This window comes from Aquarana catesbeiana, linkage group LG04, assembly GCF_042186555.1.
Source record: "Aquarana catesbeiana isolate 2022-GZ linkage group LG04, ASM4218655v1, whole genome shotgun sequence".
NCBI classification, from domain to species: Eukaryota; Metazoa; Chordata; class Amphibia; order Anura; family Ranidae; genus Aquarana; species Aquarana catesbeiana.
In genome coordinates, this window is record NC_133327.1 from 560,494,273 (window position 1) to 560,516,385 (window position 22,113).

The 22,113-nt window shown below is 43.1% G+C and overlaps 1 protein-coding gene across 2 annotated transcripts in view; it reads left to right on the forward strand.

The window, feature by feature from the left end:
• LOC141140621 (dihydroxyacetone phosphate acyltransferase-like) overlaps positions 1-22,113 on the forward strand; it is a 102,403-nt gene that overhangs the window by 25,550 nt on the left and 54,740 nt on the right. For both annotated transcript variants that reach the window (XM_073628006.1, XM_073628005.1), the window contains exons 3-5: positions 3,319-3,495; positions 7,286-7,415; positions 18,597-18,724. In XM_073628006.1, the coding sequence (XP_073484107.1) occupies positions 3,319-3,495; positions 7,286-7,415; positions 18,597-18,724 (435 nt within the window). The remainder of the gene's footprint in view (positions 1-3,318; positions 3,496-7,285; positions 7,416-18,596; positions 18,725-22,113) is intronic.

A 22,113-nucleotide genomic window follows, 5' to 3' on the forward strand; every position in this document is an offset into this window, starting at 1 on the left:
AAGTGACTCTGTTAGCTGGATCAGCCCTGAACTACAATACAGACAATGCAAAGCGCGCAGCACTGCATGCTGGGAGCAGTAATAAAAGGAACAGCACGGCCATCTTTCAGCCTCTCTGGACGCTATTCAATACCTGCCAGCAGAAGGTCTGTGTGTGTGACCAGGGGACTGCGGCCTATACAGCGCGGAGCAGGATTGCCAGCCTCTGAGGTGCTTCAGAGTAAAGCCCTGCCAGCTTAGCAAGCAGGTCAGTTTGCAGAACCAGGACATTTGAAGGTTTCCTGCATCTCAGCCATCAGAAGGAGTGGTGCAGCGCGGCTGCGCCATCTTTTCATCAGACTGAGACATCAGGAGGGGAGTCCGGATGGAGCCTCACAGCCTCTGAGTCTATTGTGGTGAGAGGGCACCTGCCCATTTCAGTAAAGTGCACTGTTTGCTGAGTGAGTTACTTACAGACTGCTGGTGAGACTTGTAGTTCCACAGAAGTGATTCTATTTATTCACAGGCAACATACAGCTTAACTCTGGGGTTTGTTATTCCCTGTGCTGTAAGGTCAGTACACTCACACATAAGGAGGAAGTTACAAGTGCCATATTTCTTCAGTTAATCAGTTTTCAACGTACCATTTATTCTACAGTTTGCTTTCTCTCATTTACCCTATTGGTTTACAAATACTACAGTTTAAACTACAGGCTAGCTGAAGATATCTGGAGTCAAGGAACTTTTATCATCTTCTGCAAAGCATTACGGTTCTATTTTGTAGTTTGAACATTGAATTACAACCTAGGGGGAGCCCTTGAGTATAGGTTAAATATTGCATTGTATTATTGAATGTAAGTAGCATTATTCTGCAACCTGATGTGTATGTATTGAGGGTCAAGTGGGAAGTGGGAAGGTGTTTAATGTAGGTTTTGGAGTATATTGAACACTTGTCCCATTGTGCACCTGTCTACATATACTCCCTACGGTAATTATTGAATCCACAGTTTTCATATCTATACTGATTATCAACTGTCATTTATTGTTTGTGTTTAATCACATTGTTCATTGTGTTTAATATTCACTCTAGTAAACTTTGAGTGGTTCAGTGACATTGTGTGAGTTTCTCATTGATAACCTCCCATTACAGAATGGAACCCAAGGTGTCAGAGGTAAGAGAGGATCTGCAGAGTCAGGGTAGCCAGTGGGGTATAGAGTCAATCAGCAGCCCTCACAGGGGTACCGCTACACAGTCATCAGCGATCTTTAGCAGGACTGCAACATTGCGGTGGACAGTTTTTGACTTTTTGGGACCAGTGACATTTATACAGCTATCAGTGCTATAAAAATGCACTGATTACTGTATAAATGACACTGGCAGGGAAGGGGTTAACACTAGGGGGCGATAAATTGGTTAAGTGTATCCTAGGGAGCTGTTTCTAACTGTTGGGGGAGTGTACTGACAGGGAGTATAGAGAGATCGCTGTTCCTGATCACTGGGAACAGATGATCATTCTGTACTTCCCTGACAGAACGGGGGATCTGTTTATTTACATCGACAGATCCCCGTTCTGCCTCTCTGCGGAGCGATTCGAACTCTTAAACGAACCGCTGTACCGGTTCGGCGATTCACGCAATAGAGCCACCCTGCCGCCATATATCGGCGATGGCTGGTCGGCAAGTGGTTAATTAATAAAACACATTAAAACTGAATTAATACTATGCTCTAATAAACCAAATCATCCAATTAACCACTTACGGACCGCCGCACACTGATATACGTCCTAAGTTTGAAGAGGAATATCGTTGTTATGGCAGCAGCTAGCTGCCATAACCCCGGTATCCTCTTCTTCGACCAGTGGTCCGCTTTCAGATAAAAGTGGTTTCTGTGGTGGATTCGCTGCAAGATCACTTTTATAGGCGGTGGGGGAGGGTCACCCCCTCCCGCCGCGCTGTGGTGCCCTCCGCCGCTTACAGGAGCCATCGGGAGCAGCGGAGGCAGTCGGATGTTCTCCTTCCTTGGCATGGCGACAAGTGAAGGGAAGATGGCCCTCACCCGTCTCCATACCATTGCAGGACAGAAGTGACGTCAAAACGTCACTTACGCCCATAGCTCTTAAAGGGCCATTTTTTACATTTTTTTTTTTTTTTAAATGACAAATTTTTAAAAAATTTTTTTTTTTTTTATTATTGCATTTTAGTGTAAATATGAGATCTGAGGTCTTTTTGACCTTAGATCCCATATTTAAGAGTTCCTGTCATGGTTTTTTTCTATTACACGGGATGTTTACATCCCTTGTAATAGGAATAAAAGTGACAGATTTTTTTTGTTTTAAAAGAAAAGTGTAAAAATAAAAAATAAAAGGTAAAATAAATAAAAAAAAAACTTTTTTTTTTAAACGCGCCCTGTCCCACTGAGCTCGCGTGCAGAAGTGAATACGTGAGTAGCACCTGCATATGAAAACGGTGTTCAAACCACACATGTGAGGTATCGCCGCGATTGGTAGAGAGAGAGCAATAATTCTAGCCCTAGATCTCTGTAACTCAAAACATGCAACCTGTAGAATTTTTTAAACGTCGCTTATGGAGATTTTTAAGGGTAAAAGTTTGTCACCATTCACGAGCGGGTGCAATTTTGAAGTGTGACATGTTGGGTATCCATTTACTCGGCGTAACATTATCTTATAAAAAAATTTGGGCTAACTTTACTGTTGTCTTCTTTTTTAATTCAAAAAAGTGTATTTTTTCCAAAAAAAGTGCACTTGTAAGACTGCTGCGCAAATACGGTGTGACAGAAAGTATTACAACGACCACCATTTTATTCTCTAGGGTGCTAGAAAAAAAATGTATAATGTTTGGGGGTTATAAGTATCTTTCTAGCAAAAAAAAATGTTTTTAACTTGTAAACAACAAATCTCAAAAAGAGGCTCTCGCATCTAGTGGCCACAGGGCGAAGCGACGTTACATAATGTCGTTTCGCCCAGCCGTGCCATTCTGCAGTACAACTGCGGCGGCTGGTTGGCATGTGGTTAAGTGGTTAAAACACTACATAGAATAAAACACATCAACTAAAAGTAACAGAAAAACAAACTACCAAAGTGCAAAAATTACAATACTTTCTCTAAACATTACCCTAAATTTATTACATATACTTAAACTGATACTAACATAATTTGAAAACTACATAAAAATCTGGATCATAAACCGGATTAAAACCCCCGCATCCAGCATCCAGTTTTATGAATATGACCAAATTTGTCAGGAATTTGCAGGGGGGGGGGGGGTTAAAGTCTTTCTTTGTTATTTTTTTGTGATCTGTTCTTATCTTCATATTTAAAGATCAGCTTGGAAACTGGAGAAACCTTTGATGTGATTCAGGAACAGGCTTGTGAAATCTTGGATGAAATGGGTCACAATTTAAAATTGGGTGCAATTCGGGTATTTGCTCTCAGTTTAAGCAAGATCTTCAAACGGCTTTATGGGAAAGTATTATGCAATATGGAGGGCATTCAGAAGGTAAGTCAGTCTAATATGTTAATTTAGCATTCAGCTAACTCTAATGCTAATACGTAAAGTTATATCTTTATTTCTTGATTGCATACAGTATATCCTTTTATTTAAAAAAAATAAAAAATAAATAAAATTTCAAGCTTGGCTATGCATGCTGACATTAAAAAAAACAAGCCTTATACTAATCTAGGTGGATGCAGCATCGATCTGATGCTGATCTGTCCTCCATCACTTCTGCAGTGAGAACTGAACAATCAAACAGTGCTGATCACTGAGTTCTCCCCTTCCGCTCTGAGCAGAGAGCCATGATTGCCGGTCAACAGCTCTCTGCTCTGCCCCTCCAGCACTCACTGGAGTGCTGGGCTGGGGATGGAGCAGCTGGCTCAGTCTCCCAGTTGCGTAGCTAAGAGGCTGAACCAGCTGCCGATCCAGGCATGTGGGTGGATCCTGAAGTCTGGATTTTTCCCCAGCCTAGACTGGCAGAGTGACGGTAGCCACCAGCAGGCTTTAGCCCGCTGTTGGCTGAACTTAGGTCACAGGAGTGCAAAACGAACTGCACTCCTGTGATCCATAGGAGAAGTATGGCCAAAAAAGCTTTGGTCATACTTCTCCTTTAAATATGCAAGCTACAAGTCAATTCAGATCCTTTTTCATTATTAATTCAGCTAATTTGGTTCTAATTTTGAATATGTATATTTATCATCCAAATATATTACTTTATACTTGTCCGCACTGGCTTGAAAATAAATAAATGTAGCTCTATGGACCATATGGGGCCATTTGTCATATGGACCAAGTTCCCATTTTTGATCATTTATTTTAGGTCTATAAGTATTAAAGGGTAACTCCACTTTGATGGGGGAAAAAAAAAAAATAGCATATACAATTTTGACACAAGCCTTATTGTAATTGAATATTTTTAAAAATTACCTTTCCTTTTTTATTTCTGCAGCACTGTAATTTTCTGTAAAATTCAATGCATTATGGCAATCTGGAGGACATCTGTACACAGTTGGTGTTCGGAACTACCCCAGATATCTAGTTTCCTGCTTGTGCAATTGGCTCACTGATTTTCCCAGAAGTCTGCACTAAGATACAAGTCAGATTTTTGGCATCCTCTGCAACAAAATAAAATTTTTTTTTGGTGAGATACTCCAAAAAGATCAATAACTTCTAAAGGGATGCAGGCCTTGCACCTTTCCTCATCAGAACACTACTAGTGCATTAGCCGACTAATGATGAAAAAATCACTCTCATTCAAATTCATTCTGCACATTGATATAATGAAACAAACAGCTTTTTCTTCAGAGCAAGAAACAAGTAGGACTTCTAAAAAGGTTGTTAAAATCCTTGCAATGTACATTGATCACCCAAAGGGGATTTTTTTCTCAATAAAAGTCGAGTTACTCTTTAAAGTAGAATTCCAGGCTAAGCCTAACTAGTCCAAATGTTCCATTACTCTCCTAACACCTATGCTGGCTAACCTGTGTGGATGAAAGATGTATATAGTGTACTTACCTATTTTCAGCCTGTTCCAGTCAGTCCAGTCACGTGATGCAGTGTCAGACAGTGTTGGCTGCAGCTGAGAAGAGAGAGCGCTTGACAACAGCCTGGAATGGTGATGTCACCCCTAGACTCCTATAACCCATCCATTGTTGGCGTTCCTTCCTCTACCCTGCAGCCGCCACTGACTGACACAGGGGAGGCAGGTCACATCACCAGACTGGAGTGGGGTGAAAATGGCAATGTATACACATCTTTCTTACACATGTTGGTCAGCATAAGTATTAGGAGGAGGCAGGGGTAATTTTTAAGACTAGTTAGGTTAAACATGAAATTCTACTTCATGTTTCTGAGGTTTATTTATAATACTGACAACTTGTTAAATATTCATGTATGATAACTAGAGGCACTTGTCTTGCATGCACATGGTCACACAAATGTTGGCCAACAATTACGAACGTAGTGACGTACAAGACGTACGGCGAGCTGATAAAAAGGAAGTTCAATAGTGATGTGATATCTCCATTACAAATGCTAGTTTTACAAGACCAAGCACTTCCAGCTTATACTTGATTCCGAGCATGCGTGGACTTTTGTGCGACGGACTTGTGTACACACGATCGGAAAGTCCGACAACAAAAATTTGTTGGCGAAAAATTGGAGAACCTGCTAGCCAACATTTGTTGGGGGAAAGTCCGACAACAAATGTTCGATGGAGCATACACACGATCGGACTTTCTGCCCACAAGCTCACATACAACATTTGTTGTCGGAAAATCAGATCGTGTGTACGCGGCATAAGAGGCAGAGGTGTTCATTACTGCCCTTTAAAGATGTCAGAAACTGCCAATCTTTGTAAATAAGTACTATTGGTTGTGCTTTTTGAGCAATGTATGGCCTTTATAACTTAGTAATTTATCTGCTGATATGTATGTTAACGATTGACCAGAATGTAAATAAGTGGCGTACTAAAAGCCTCACTACAGTGAGAAGTGAGTTGAATTGCAGTGTAGTGCATTTGCAGTGAGGTGCAGTTATTTCAATCAGCCACACTACAGGAAGTAAAAAAAGATCAGTGAAAAGGGGTTGCGCACCTAAATAGTAACCCAACGACTACACAAATAATTGTTCTCAGAAAAATGCCGTATATTGTTAAAGTTGTGCCATAAAAAAAACTCAAGGGCCATCAGTGGTTCCTGTAGGTTTTCAGCAGTGGATCTTTTCTCCAGGAGTGCCTTGCTCCATGTTGGGTGTCTGTGTAGAGATAGCCATATTAAAAGAGAGGGGTTTTGCCACCTTATGCCAGACCCATCCCCCTGATGACTAGTGATCTGGTGAACTGATGGGAGGGATGCTGCATAAGCAGCAAGAAATGTGGAGAAGCCAGAGATCCGCAGGCACAGGTGGGATGGGGGCATCAACAAGCAGCAGAAGAGGTGGAGAAGACATAGATTTATACAATCAATGAAGCAGTAGCAAATAGATCCTGATACTGTAGGTGCTTTCATACAGCTTTTTTGTACAGCAGGCCATATAAAGAACAAAGAGCAGCACAGTAATGATATAACTATGGTGTGCATGGCAATAGGAAGGTGCAAGAGTGGGAATAGCTCTGGACACTTTGAATAAGTGTCAAAATTTTAATCCTTAGCTGCTGAAGAAGACGTCTAAGTTAATGTACAGTATATGCAGGAATGGCCCTTGTAATGCTGCAGCCTGTTCTGTACCTTTAGCATACAGGTTCATTTTAACCAGCTGTTGGCAGTCTCCTCATCTGCCTCACTAATTGCAATGTGCTGCTAATGAAATGATTGTCAACAAGTAGTTAGACCTCTTAGTGGCAAGAGATTAAAGTTGTTTCCACTATTGCGACCTGAAAGTCGAGCAATTTTGCTTCCATTTTTTGCAGCGATTTTTGACGCGATTTTGATGCGACTTGAAAAAATGTCTGTGTATTCTTGAGGTCTATGGACCTCAAGAATACACAAAGTAGGGACCAAAGTAGTGCAGGGACTACTTTGAAGTAGCTGCGACTTGAAGTGACACAGATATGAACTGTACTCATTGGAAATAATGGGGTACGACTTGTCATGCGACTTTGCAGTCTCAAGTCGCACTAGTGGAAACCAAGTAAACAGCTAATGTAGTTCTAGCATTACAGCATCTGTGTGGTTTTTATGGTCAGCCGAGGAGAAACTAAACTGAGAATTTCTTCTTTTTTTCTCAAATCTAGACTGGTTTTGCTATAACACTTGCCCACATACTTTAAGATAATTTCATTTTATTTCTACAGCTGGCAAAAGCTGTTCGAGAATATCCTGTTATTTTGCTGCCCAGCCATCGAAGCTATATTGACTTTTTGTTGATATCATACATTATGTACACCTATGACCTTGCTATTCCTGTGATTGCTGCAGGAGAAGGTAATCACTTTTAATTTTTATCACTCATAATATTTTTATTCTTATATTGACATGTCACCTTGTTCAACATTGTATATATTGCAATGTGAAACTACAGCTTCAAAAGAACAAACCTGCATTCATGATCGTATAACAAACACTTGATTTCTTTGACTACATTTTTTGAATACACTCAAGGTTGATGTTCTGCAAGGAGGGGGGATCATTAATCAAGTAGTATTGTACTCAGAAATAAAATTATATGACACAGTAGGCGAGATTTACTGAAACTGGTGCACACAGAATCTAGTGTAGCTGTTCACGGTAGCCAATCAGCTTCCAGGCTTTATTGCCAAAGCCTAATTAAACAAGCTGAAGTTAGAAACTGATTGGTTACTATGCACAGATGCACCAGGTTCTGGATGCTCCAGTTTGGGTACATCTCCCCCCACTGTTTTTTTTTTTTTACTCAGGCTCTCAAGAGTGTGACTGTTGCAGGCTGAAAAGAAAAATGTTAGATGATGATGAACTCCATAGAGTTGTATTCAAAGAAACATAACATCCATGATAACCCGTGCCACTATCGGCCTGGATGAGGCACGTTTCTCTGTCCTTTCTGGCAAAAGAATGAACAGGCTTTCTGAAGCCTGAAGGAAGCTGTAACTTGTAGATATGACTTTACAATATCTGAGGGATTCCTAAAATTGAAGGAAGGCACTGCTGGAAGTCAAATCAGGATTCCCTGTTTACTAGAAATGTGCTTTAACCAACTAAGCCACAGCGCGCTTTCTCCCACGCAAGTTAGAACTCTAATGCCCCGTACACACGATCGGACATTGATCGGATATTCCGACAACAAAATCCTTGTTTTTTTCTGATGGATGTTGGCTCAAACTTGTCTTGCATAAACACTGTCACACAAAGTTGTCGAATTTCCGAACATCAAGAACGCGATGACGTATAACACATACGACGAGCCGAGAAAAATTATGTTCAATAGCCAGTGTGGCTCTTCTGCTTGATTCCGAGCATGCGTGGCACTTTTGTACGTCGGAATTGTGTACACATGGTCGGAATTTGCGCAAACAGATTTTTTTGTCGGAAAATTTGAGAACCAAATCTCAAATTTTGTGCGACAGAAATTCCGATGGAGACTGTCCGATGGAGCCTACACATGGTTGGAATTTCTGACAACAAGCTCCGATCGCAAATTTTACATTGGAAAGTCCGACTGTGTGTACGGGGCATAAGGTTGGCAGAACAATTTTTTGATCCCACGAAGACTGATGCACCCTTGGGAATTGAATCAAGCATAGGTAACAGCACCGATTAAATGGAAAGAACGTAAGAAAGTTCTCCATGACCAGTGAACCAATCTCTAATGCCGCGTACACACGGTCGGACTTTTCGTCTACAAAAGTCCGACAGCCTGTCCGACATACTTCCGACGTACCTTCGGCGGACTTGCGGCAGACTTTCTTACGAACGGACTTGCCTACACACGACCACACAAAAGTCCGACGGATTCGTACGTGATGACGTACACCGGACTAAAATAAGGAAGTTCATAGCCAGTAGCCAATAGCTGCCCTAGCATGGGTTTTTGTCCGTCGGACTAGCACACAGACGAGCGGATTTCGGGGTCCGTCGTACTTACGACGTAAAGATTTGAAGCATGTTTCAAATCTAAAGTCCGTCGGATTTGAGGCTAAAAAAGTCCGTTGAAAGTCCGGAGAAGCCCACACACGATCGGATTACCAGCCAGCTTTAGTCCGTCAGCGTCCGTTGGACTTTTGTAGACGAAAAGTCCGACCGTGTGTACGCGGCATTAGGCTTTTTATGCCAACCTGATATCCGGGAAAAGGTGAGACAGCCCTAGAACACTCCACTCCAATTCCCAAAGGGGAGTTGAGAACAAGAGGGAGACTCCATTGGAAAACCTCCACTTACTCCGAGGTCTAAGCCTAGCTGCTTCCTTGGGGAATTGTTGGACAGGAAAGATGCATAGACCGGAAAAAACTTGTGAAGGCCGATAAAGCTGACACTTGAACGCAGAGGGAGCTGGCCGATAGAGCCAGAACTAAATCTGACTGGAGGAAGCCTAGAATATCTAAAACTTCTAGATCACCATATGATCTGTCAGCAGCAGACATGTATTGAACAACTTTGACCAGATTCTCCCGTCAATTTTGTCTGCGTTCATTCGTCTAGTATTCAAGATAGCAGAGATGACTCTGGAAGAGCAGCTGAGGACCTCCAATCTCGAGAACCAGACCGTCAGATGCAAGCGTGCTAGACATGGATGTAGAATTGTACTCCGTGACAGAAGGCCTGGCCTGAGGAGAAGGTGAACCGGGTTCCAGAAGCTGAACTCCGCTAGCAAGGGGAACCATGACCTAATTGGCCGATAATGCATCACTGCCACTAACACCACAACCTATGTTTGGAGTCTCTGTAGAAAACCTGAGGTTGACCAGGACTGGAAAAAATGCATAGGTCCTACTGCATATCCAATTATCCATCAGGGCATCTGCACCTGAAAACCTCCACATGTAGAGACCATTTGTTGTGGATTCTGGGAACATACGCAGCTGAGCTGTAGGCTCCATTCTTCTGAGCCCAAGACATAATTGGCTCCACTTTCTGTAATAGAGAACAGGCTGTGAGTCCCCAACGTAGGAGACCACCGTAGTATTGACTAACTTAAGAACACCAACGCTGCTTTTGTTATATGGTGAAAGGCCTGAAATCTGCTTCCTGGCTCCCACTGCTGGAGAAACCCCTTCCAGAAAGACCGCCTTCTCCAGTTTCCACTTGATCCTCAGACCAGTAGACACCATAGTGCCAATCATTTTAAACACTGAAAGGCGCGCAGGTAGGAAGAAGACCGGGTCAGGAGTATTCAGATCCAAATCATTGGGATCCAGAGCCAAGGCAATGATCCAAGGTTATATTGAACTGAGCCCTGAGGCCCACAAGAGACTGAGTGGGCTCCAGGTATCTCCTTGCCAGATTCAGTAGCCAGCCGAATTTGAGGAGCATAGAAAAGACCTGAGCTCTGGGCTCCAGCAGCTGCCCTCTGTCTTGGGACAGTAGGACAAGGACATCCATGTAACTAGGCAGGCGTATGCTCCTTGTTTCGATAAAGACTATAACAACCAATAAGACCCTGAAAACACACAGTGTGATGTTGAAAGCCCGAATGGCTGGAGCTGGAGATGGTCTTGACCTACAGTGAACTGAAGGAACTTGCGGAAGTCTACTACAATGGGCACATGAAGGTAAGCATCTTTAAGTCTATTGGAAACAAGCCAGTCACCTGGCTGGACCCCCTATGAATCAGGGATGATGTTTCCACCTTGAACTTCTCCTTTGCTAAAATTGTCTCAGGTGTGCAAGGTCTAAAACCGGCCCCCGCAAGCCGTTCCTCTTCATGACCATAAGAGGGGCGAGCACCTGCCCTGAAATCTCTCGCATTCAGAGGCTGGCACAGCAGCACTTTGCGACACCAGCGAATTACGTAAAGCAAATGTAAAAATGTGCGACACTCGCACGCTCTGCACTTTGTTCTCTAGACTGTCCTCTTCTGGCCTAGCCAGTGCTGGTCCTGAGGTAGGACCTCAGCTTGCCAACTGTGGCCCAGATTACAGTGCTATCCAGCTTTCCAAAAGATGAATCTCCCTAAAAGGGAATGCTACACTATGCCTATTAGAGGCGGGAACAGCAAGCCCAGGCCCCAGCCATAGCACTCACTCACAAGAGCACTCACAAGAGCATAACCCGAGCCACTATGCGGCTGATGTCATTTGGAGCCTTATCTTGGAAACCGACACCAGCTCCGGCTCCTGCACTACAGAGTTTCTGAAAATGCTCCTGAATACTACGTCTCCATCCACATTTCCATCCTTTTCGATATGGCCACAAGAGCTCAGGCAGACTTTCGGGCTATTCACTGCATCTTCCAAGGAAGAGTGACATGCATGCTTGCCTCATCAAGGCCTCAGCCATTTAGAGAGGCAGCCTTTAGATGCTTCACATCCTTATCTCTGAATGGCTAGAGCTTGGCCATCTTGTTTAGAAGGAAGGGATGTCTCGTGACCTTGCTCCACTTATCCAAAAATGATGTCCCCTTGTTCTGTTAAGAATGAGAATTTAGAACACTCTCTCTTCGGCTATGTCTCCAAGTCGTGCGATTCAGAGTGCAACCCCGAACCGACTCCGAGTGCAGCCCTGATCCAACCTTACAGTCTCTGGATCAAAGTCACATCAAAAATCGCATCAAAGTAGTCATCAGCAAGTTCACAGGGGAACATATGGGTTGAGTCCTGCTAATACCATTGCGCTATTCCATGTCTCTGCAAGAGCTTTTTGTCTACATTTGAAATGTGAGTGTTCCCGTTTACCCTCCTTTTATTAAACCATTTTTTTTAAACGATATCACACTATGTGGAACCTTTCTTTAATTTTTGATTACATCATGTGAGTACGTGGATATCCTTTGGTCCTCTTTCCCTCCATGTGAACTTCACCCATATGTTCCACTGTGAACTTGCTGATGACCAGTGCTGTTCAGACCCGGATCTGTGATCATAATGACCTGGATCTGTCATTGTCTACGAAATATCTTCACTCTAAACGGTGAATATCACCACAAGCCTGCATGGCTTAAGAGGCCTTCACACAGTTGGTGGTGGTTCTCCTGGCAAGTTCTCCTTTCTGTCATGTTTCCATTGACGCCTCATGTTTCCTTTGACGCCTCAGTGATGTCAGCTTACTGATAGTGTACATTTACATCAGGACTTTTTGACTCAATCCTTCCCCTCTTGTTTTGTACACTTTTTTTTCCCTCACATTGGTGAACATTATTTATTTATTTGTTTTTTTGTTTTTCAGTTGTTGATTCATTTTTTGTCTTTATATCCAATTTGTGTTTTTACACTCATACTGTGTTATCACTTATATTTGGTCACGCAATTATTATCATTATTTTTGTGATTGTATATATTAGCGCTGCATTTTCTTTGTGGGTTACTTTTTGCTATTTGTCTTTGGCTGTGCTAGCTGCTTTATATACTTCATTTTGAGCAACAGCGTGGTATATTTTTTGATATATTTTGAAGTGCATAGAGACTTATGCTGGCCATACACTATACGAAAAATCGTCTGAAAATCTGTCATTTGAACAGTTTGTTCGTTTATCGTCTAGTTAATAAGCACAGATTGAAAATCGGTTGTGACGTTTTTGAGCCGAGAAATTGAAGGAAACGTTTGGAAAACTTCAGCCGAACGGACTATAAATTGAAAGGTTAATGTGTTTCTCGCCCCAAACAGTTTGCACTGGGCTTATGTGACAAAACAAATGAAAAATTGATTAATTTATGTCAGTTAAATGATTTATCGATCAAATTTCAGTCATTACATGATGGCAAAATCGTTTGCTCTCATGACCATGTGTACGTTTTTCGACAGGTGTATGGCTAGCATAACACGATTAATACCATTGTCTGTATGGTGATTTTGATTTGTAGTTGGTTTTGTTAGTCTTATCACAGCACAGTGTTGTGAGCGATACAGATGAAGAGACTTATTGGCATTCGAAAAGGCTCCTTAAGGCTGGGTTCACACTAGTGCGAATTGGATGCGGGTTTCCCCACATCCAATTTGCATGACAGGAGAGTGTGCCCGGCTCTCAATGTTCACACATCTCCGGGGCGGCCGCGGAGTGGATTGCACAGGGGTCCTGTGCGTTTTTGGCTCTGTTTCAGGTCTGAATTCAGGCAAAAATTGGGGCCTGATTCGTCCCTGAAATGGAGAACAGGGACACACCGGACCCCTGCTGTGAGCCGCGTCCGCACTAAGTGTGAACCCAGCCTTAAAGTGTTACTAAACCCAGAACTCTGCATTCACTATATCTTGTCTCACACAGAACATGTAAATGCAATTATTTTAGTAAATATAAACTGCTAAATACCTTTTCTCATCAGCAGTTTAGAGCAGTCTTGTGACTTATATCAGTGTTCAGCCGAGCACTGATAAAGCCTGTAGGAGGAGTATTATTTCACCTCTGACTGTCTTATGAGGCTGCATGACCCCTGACCCTCTGTCTGGACAGTGGTGATTGGCCCTGTGCTGATCACGTGCACCCTCCCAAAAAAAAAAAAAAAAAACAACTCTCTAGCAATACACACCAAACTGAGCATGTGCAGAGTGCCCCCAAGGCTCTGTACTATCAGCAGATGTATTGAGGTAAGTAAAAGGGAAGGATCAGAGAAGACAGGATCAAACAACTTTTTTACACAAAGCGGAGGATTAACCCCTTAGGTTTGGGAGTGAGTATAATAAGCATGCTTTACTGCATATATAGATTTTATTGTTGTGGGTTTAGTAACACTTTAACAATAAGGGAGACCCCCCGATATAGCCCCCCCCCCCCGATGTAGAGCCACATCAATCATGATGAACAATGGCCACCAGAAGAAAAAATCCCACTGACCGATGGACACACCTGATCCCATCAGTGCCTGTGTGAATAACAACTCCTGGGGCCCCAGGCCATTGCTAAGAGTAAACAAAGGGGCAGGGTCTGCAAGTTGATGTCATTGCCCAAATATGGCCCTGTCTTTGTTACATGGCTGTAAATTAATGGGGTCAGATGTTATCACTGGTTGCTAAGGACACAATGGGTCCCAGTTGGTCGCAATGCACCCGCTGCTTCCTTGGCAGTGATTGACAGGAAAGAAGCTGTCATAAATGGCAGCAGTAGAGATACTGCAACTTTATATACTGTATGACTTTTGGCCCCCACCAAATCAGCAAAAATTCAGGTGTTCAGATGGATCCTCGAACAGCCAACGTTTGGTCCAAAACTGTGTTCACAGCAAACCTTGAGCTCATCCTTGCTTTTTAAGTATATCAATTTTTATTAGGGCCTTTTAAGACCTTTGTTTGTAAATACCTTCTGGCTTCAGCCCTCATAGGAATAATCACTACTGAAGAAAATTCAGTAACCAAACTAATAAACAGCCGTTTCTCCTAATTCACCGGGCCCTGTGCTGCAGGGGGCCCATGCGGCCCCCCTCTACATCTGCAGCATAGGAGTACCAGTGCACCTTGCGCACAGGTGGCTGAAGGTGGGGGTGACTAGCAGAGCTCCATGCTTGACTACCGCACTGGCCGCTCTTTGTGCATTCCCTGCATGACCTGTGTCCTTGGTCGGCTCCTCAGGATCCCCCTTTCCTGCTCAGTCCGGGTTCGGTCCTCCCCAGCCAGAGTACCGCCCCCTGAGTCTGGCTCTTACTGCACTGCATGCTTCTCCCAGGCCAACAAACTTTAAGGACACAGATGCAGGGCAGCCCTATGAGAGCCGGCTCGGGGAGGACACCGCAGGCTTGTCTGCCAGTCCCCCCCTCCCCCCTCCTCCCCTGTCATACACAGATGATGACAGGTCTTCCTTGGAGATATGCTGATCGCCCGTCCAGCACGCTGGAGGGAGCCTAGGCCACCATGGATGAGTGCCTAGCCTGCAGCTTGGTCATGGTGAGTGAGATGACCCCATCCCCACACACCATCACATATCCCCCTCCATCTCCCCTGAGGATAGGGACCCCTTCTCACATGGGGACAGGGACCCCATCTCATGTGGGGACAGGAACCCCATCTCCCCTGGGACAGGACCCCTTCTCACATGGGGACAGGGACCCCATCTCATGTGGGGACAGGGACCCCATCTCCCCTGGGTGCAGGGCCCCCCTCTCACCTGGGCACATGGCCCCCCTCTCCCCGGGGCGCAGGGCCCCCCTCTTACCTGGGGGCAGGGCCCCCTTCTCCCCTGGGCACAGGGCCCCCTTCTCCCCTGGGCACAGGGCCCCCTTCTCACCTGGGGACAGGGACCCCTTCTCATCTGGGGGGCAGGAACTCCATCTGCCCTGGAGAACAGGACCCCATCTCTCCTGGGGACAGGGACCCCATCCTGTCTAGGGACAGGAACCCCACCTCCCCTAAGAACAGGAACCCCATCTACAGACCATGCTGGCTGGCAGGTAGGGTGCCAGGATGGAGGAGGGGGCAGAAAACACAGAGGAAATCTGAATACCTAGCCATTTGGGGGGTGTACCAGCAGGGGTCACTGGACACCAGGGGGGAGGTACAGCAGTACCAGCGTGGAGAGGTTGGAGGACAGATAGGGGTCTAGCAGTACCAGTGTGGGGTGGCTGGAGGTTTGGGGATACAGCAGTACCAGCGTGGGGTCAGGAGATGGGGGTGGATACAGCAGTACCAGCAAGGTGTGCTCTCCAGCCCCTGTGTGCTCTTTCCTGGACCCCCGTGTCAGCTCTGCCTTGTTCCCCCATCCCCCCTCCTTCTGGCTGATGCTGGGGGTCTGTCATGACGGAGAGTGGGAAATGGGCCGCTAAATGTGTAATTTACTGGCCACTTTTTTTCTGAATTGAGAGTCAGTGATCTGTACCGATCACTGATTCTGTCCATTCATAACTGTGGCATATACTAAACTGCGTTTGCTATGCTTCAGTTTATGGATGGACAGGAAGCTCTGTACATAGCTATTCCTGTCCATTTGTTCTATGTAGCTGAGGCTGCAGAGAAGGAGATTGGGGGCTGTGTCCTCAGTCTTCCTCTTTGTCTCAAAAGTGTAACATCAGAGGTCTGTTTAGACCTCTGATATCTCACCAAAGTCCCCCCAACGGGGCTCCTAAAATTTGTAAAAAAAAAATGTAAAAACTACTGATACCAGTGGGGGAACTACAGGGCACACAAAGGTCGTACCTGTGACCAGGCCCTTGAGTTCCACACCGGACTCGGAGGAAAAGGCTCTGGCTAGGGTGCTAGGGTTCAGGGGGGGGCCTTCATGGTTTCTTGCGCCGGGGCCCTGAAGGTTCTAGTTACACCACTGTAAGTTTCTCTTAGTTTTTCACTTTTCACGCACAATTTTTCACAACATTTATTTTAGTTTTGCGCCACTATTATACATTTGATGCTTATTTTTATGTTTGCTAATGCACTGGGCACTGTATATAAAAAAATTAATTATAATGCGCTGTTAAATCCAATGACCAATTAGGTTTCATACCAGAGACTGTAGTTCTACGAATATAATTTATATAATATTTACATTATACTGTATATACTGTACCTTGTATTTGATCTTCCACTATATACTGACTGCAATTTTCACCAATTGCAAGTAGAGAGCCAGATTGGCTAATCTATGTGTACCCTAAAATGGGATAGTTCACCAATGGGGTTTTTTAGCAGCGAAGTAATTGGTTCTAAAAAGAAATTATATTGGTAAAATCTTTTATTGTATCCAAAATGGAATTCAAATTCGTGATTAAAGTTTAAAAGATGTAAGTAATAAAGTGTTTTAATTGCCACTATCCATCGGCAGAGAATCAGTGATTATTGACACCTAAAATGAAGGGTTATCTGTATGGTGAATTTTGTACATACTGTGCTGGTCAGCATTATCACAGCCACAGCCATTGATGCTTGTCATGCCGCGTACACACGAGCGGACTTTACGGCAGACTTGGTCGGATAATTCGATCGTGTGTGGGTTCCAGCTGACTTTTTTTTCCCAAAAGTTCGACAGACCTAGAAATGAAACATGTTTCAAATCTTTCCGACGGACTCAAGTCCGGTCGAAAAATACGCTCGTCTGTATGCTAGTCCGACGGGCTAAAACCGACGCTAGGGCAGCTATTGGCTACTGGCTATCAACTTCCTTATTTTAGTCCGGTTGTACGTCATCACGTACGAATCCGTCGGACTTTGGTGTGATCGTGTATGTCCAAGTCCGTCCGTTTGTAAGTCCGGCGCACCTACGCTACAAAGTCCGTCGGAACGATCGTCGAACCAAGTCTGCCGTAAAGTCCGCTCGTGTGTACACGGCATCAGTCTACTAAACACTTGGAGATATAGTAAACTGTTTGTTTATTTACCTTGTACTGTGAAATATATTTATAAATGTAACAATGTGCTTAAAATCAATTAAAGAGAAACAAATCTGCCGCTCCAGTACAGAGATTGGAGTGTTTAACCACTTGCCCACCTGACGAATTCCAGCACTCCTCTCCTACATGTAAACATCCTCTTTTTTTTGCTAGAAAATTACTCAGAACCCCCAAATATTATATATATATTTTTAGCAGAGACCCTGGGGAATAAAATGGCAGTCATTGCAACTTTTGTTACACGGTATTTGCACAGCAATTTTTCAAACACTTTCATGAATAAAAAAAAAAAAAAAGACAGTAAAGTTAGCCCAATTTTTTTGTATAATGTGACAGATGATGATACGCAGAGTAAATAGATCACACTTTAAAATTGCGCATACTTGTGGTATGATGCCAAAATTCAGTACTTAAAAATCTGCATAGGCGACATTTTGATTTTTTTTTTTACAGGTTACATGTTTAGAGTCACAGTCTAGTGCTAGAATTATTGCTCTCACTTTAATGTTTGCGGTGATACCTCACATGTGTGGTTTGAAGTTTGTTTACATATGCAGGCATGACCTACGTATGTGTTCGCTTCTGCGTGCGAGCTCGTAGGGGATGGGGGCATTTAAATTTTTAATTTTTATTGTTTATTTAATTAAAAAAAAAAAAATGTTTACACTTTTCCTTTAAAAATATTTTTTTAATCACTTTCTTCTATTACAAGGAATGTAAACATTCCTTGTAATAGGAATGGTGCGTGACAGGTCCTCTTTATGGAGAGATAGGGGGTCTATAAGACCCCACATCTCTCCTCTAGGCAGAAAAGCCTTTCCTGCTGAGTCCCCGGCTCTGTTTACTTCCGCCGACCTGGACGTGACTTCATAATGTCGCGCCCAGGCCTCTGAGATTCATAGAGACCATCTGTCCCTCGGAAATCTCTATGGCTAACTTCCACCTGTGGTGGAATCCTTGTCTGGGTCGCCGATCGTACGGGCGACCCGGGAGAAGGAATGTCCCCTCCCGCTGCCTGTAAGAACAATCAAGCGGCTAAACAGCCGCTATGATTGTTCTTACGGTGAAGGGAATCGCCGGCGGAAAAGATTGATATCTGAATGATGCCTGTAGCTGCAGGCATCATTCAGATATCACCACTGAAAGCCCAGGATGTCATGTGACGGCCAGCAGTTGGCAAGTGGTTAGATAATGGCTTCAAATTCTTTTGTTTTTTTTCTATTTTTTCCTTTAGATCTCAGTCACATGACACTTATTGGACATCTCCTTCGCTCATCCGGTGCCTTTTTCATAAGACGTACATTTCAGGGGAACAAACTTTATTGGGCAGTATTTTCAGAATATGTGAAGACTATGATACGGGTCAGTTCCCTAGTAAATTCATACTAACTGTTTCTAAAGTTTGTAATTCATATAGTTGAAGTTGAATTAATTTAACGTATGAATCTGGATAAGACAAAAAGGTAAGCATTATGTATATTTTTTTCTTGACCCATCAGTTTCATGTTAAAGACCTTCCAGTTAAAGACCTTCTAGAACATATCACTCAGCATGTTTATTTGCCTTTTCATAGACAATGGCTTAAAGTGGGTCTTCGGTGCAGTTACACATATTCTGTAGGGCACCACAGTCCCAACCCTCTCCTAGTTTTAAACTACAAACAAATGACTACTCCAGTTAGTGCTCTGTGCACTTGAGTTTTTGGTACTACAATCCCTGGCAAAACGTATGGAATCACCACTCTTGGAAAATGTTCATTCAATTGTTTAATTGTGAAGAAAAAAAAACTAATTGCAGACATGCCTCAAAACTATTTTCATTTAACATTCCAACCTGCTGGCTTTAAGAAACACTTAAAAAAAAGAAAAAGAAAGCTGTAGTCAGTTGTTTTTACAGATCAAGCAGAGGAAAAAAAAATATGGAATCACTCATTTCTGAAGAAAATATTATGGAATCACCATGTACTTTTCAGTTCTAAAACAAACATCTGCATCAGATTGCACCCTGAAAAATGATGTCATCATCACCAAACATCCTTTCACTTGATGGAATAGGAAAAGTGTCCAAAATCTCAATATAAACTTGTGCATTTATTGCATTTATTGAAGATTTAATGACTGTCATCTCTCCTGTACATTTAACTGACATGCAAACCCATATCATCAATGAGTGTGGAAATGTGCATGTTTTCTTCAGGCAGTCGTCTTCATACATGTCATTGGAATGGCACCAAACAAAAGTTCCAGCATCATCACCCTGCCCAATGCAGATTCGTAATTCATCGCTAAATATCACTTTCATCCAATCATCCACAGTCCATGATTGTTTTTCTTTAGCCCACTGTAACCTTGTTTTTATCTGTTTAGGTGTTAACCTCCCTGGCGGTATGATTATTTCAGATTTTTGATGCTCAAATCGGTACAATTATTTTGCCCAGAAATTTGGCGTTTTTTTATTGTAGACCTGTAATTCTTCGGAAAAACTCACTTAAATCTGTCTAAACCAGAGTCTAGTAGACATCCCGGGTATGATACAGTTTGAAAAACGAAGTAAAAAATTATAATATAATAAATAACTATAAATAATTATAACAAATAATAATATAATAATAATAAAAAATAGTCAATAATGTAATCAAATCAAAACCACTGAAATTTGCTCAGTTGCAGAATTGTCAATTTTGTTACTTTTAGTGTTTGATGATGGATTTCCCCACAAATTGCTATCGCTCAATTCTGAAAGTGATTCTAATTTATTATCGCTGTTTTCTAGCTGGTCTAAAACCACTTTTGATGTAAAGGGACGGTTTTGGTTGCTATGGACAATCTCCAGTTTCCAGGCAGAAAGAACAGTTTTCATAATATAAAACTGCATGCAGGACACTGGACAGACCACTAGGGACAAAGGGGGTGTGTAATTATTTGATGCAGTGCTGTAATCTGTAAGATTACGGTATACTGTATCTATACTGTGTTTTTTACCTTTTTGAATTTGGCACCGAACTCCGCCGCAACGCTCGCAGGGAATGGTGCTCAGCACTGTGAATCGAGCGAGACACGGCGGATCGCAGATCAGAGCGGGGAGACATCGCAGGATCCAGGGGACAAGGTAAGTAACCTCTACATGGATCCTGCGATGCGATCCCGAGTCTGGCTCGGGGATACCGCTTTTGGTATTGAAAATCCACCCCGAGCCAGACTCGGGAATACCGCCAGGGGGGTTAATGATGGTTTTCGTTAGTACCAATCAAATGGGAAGGTTGTTAAAGGGAAGCGTACTGGTAAACCAAGGAAGACATAAAAGCAAGGAAGACAAGCAAGTTAGAAAACATAATGCCTTAAAAACAGAAAATGCACAACAAAACAAATGAGGAACAAATGGTCAGAAACTGGAGTCAATGTCTGTGACCGAACTGTAAGACATTGGCTAAAGGAAATGGAATTTACATACAGAAAAGCCAAACGAAAACCATCATTATCACCTAAACCTAAAAAAAAAAAAAAACAAGTTTACAGTGGGCTATGGGCTAAAGAAAAGTAATCATGGACTGTGGATGACTGCATGAAAGTGGTATTCGGCGATAAATTACGAATCTGCATTGGGCAGGGTGATGATGCTGGAACTTTTGTTTGGTGCTGTTCAAATGAAATGTATGAAGACTTTCTTAAAGCCAGAAGGTTAGAATGTTAAATGAAAATAGTTTTAACCACTTGACATCCGCTCTATGGTCGAATATGACGCCCTCCCCTGTGCACGCGCCCGGCGCGCGCCCTGCAGGGAGCGCGCGGGGCGCGCTGTGATCACCGAGTCACTGAGACTTGGGGGGCCCCTTACCATGTGATCAGCTGTCAGCCAATGACAGCTGATCACATGATGTAAACAAAAGATCGTTAATTGTTTTTTTTTCTACTCACGCTGTCAGAAAAAAAAGCTGATCACCGGCTCAGATGTGAGGGACATCGGTCCCGAAGTGGAAGAGGCACATCTGCCTCATCAGTGTGCCACCTAACAGTGCCACCTAACAGTGCCCACAGTGCCACCTAACAGTGCCCACAGTGCCACCTAACAGTGCCCACAAGTGCCACCTATCAATGCCCACAAGTGCCAGCTATCAATGCCCACCGTAGTGCCAATCAGTGCCACCTAGCAGTGCTGCCTATCAGTGTAACTGATCAGTGCCCATTATTGCCACCAATCAGTGCCCATCACTGCCACCCATCAGTGCCCATCACTGCCGCCTATCAGTGCCCATCACTGCCACCTCATCAGTGTACATCAATGAAGGAGAAAAATTACCTGTTTTAAATTTTTTATAACAAAATATAAAAAAAAAAAATTCATTTTTTTACATTTTTTTAATAAAAAGTAAAAACTGCAGAGGTGATCAAATACCACCAAAAGAGAGCTCTATTTGTGGTGAAAAAAATGATAAAAATTTTGTTTGGGTACAGTGTTTTATGACCGCGCAATTTTCATTCAAAATGCGTCAGTGCTGAAAGCTGAAAATTGGTCTGGATAGGTGGGGGGTTTACATGCCCAGTAAGCAAGTGGTTAAGGCATGTCTGTAAGTAGTTTTTTAATTTTTTTTACACAATTAAACAATTGAGTGAACATTTTCCAAGAGTGGTGATTCCATACTTTTTGCCAGGGGTTGTAGCAGTATTTTAATGTATAGTTAATTACGTTTAAAAATATACATATTTATATATTTACTTTGAGTTCTGCTTTAAGATTTCGGAGCAGTACATAAG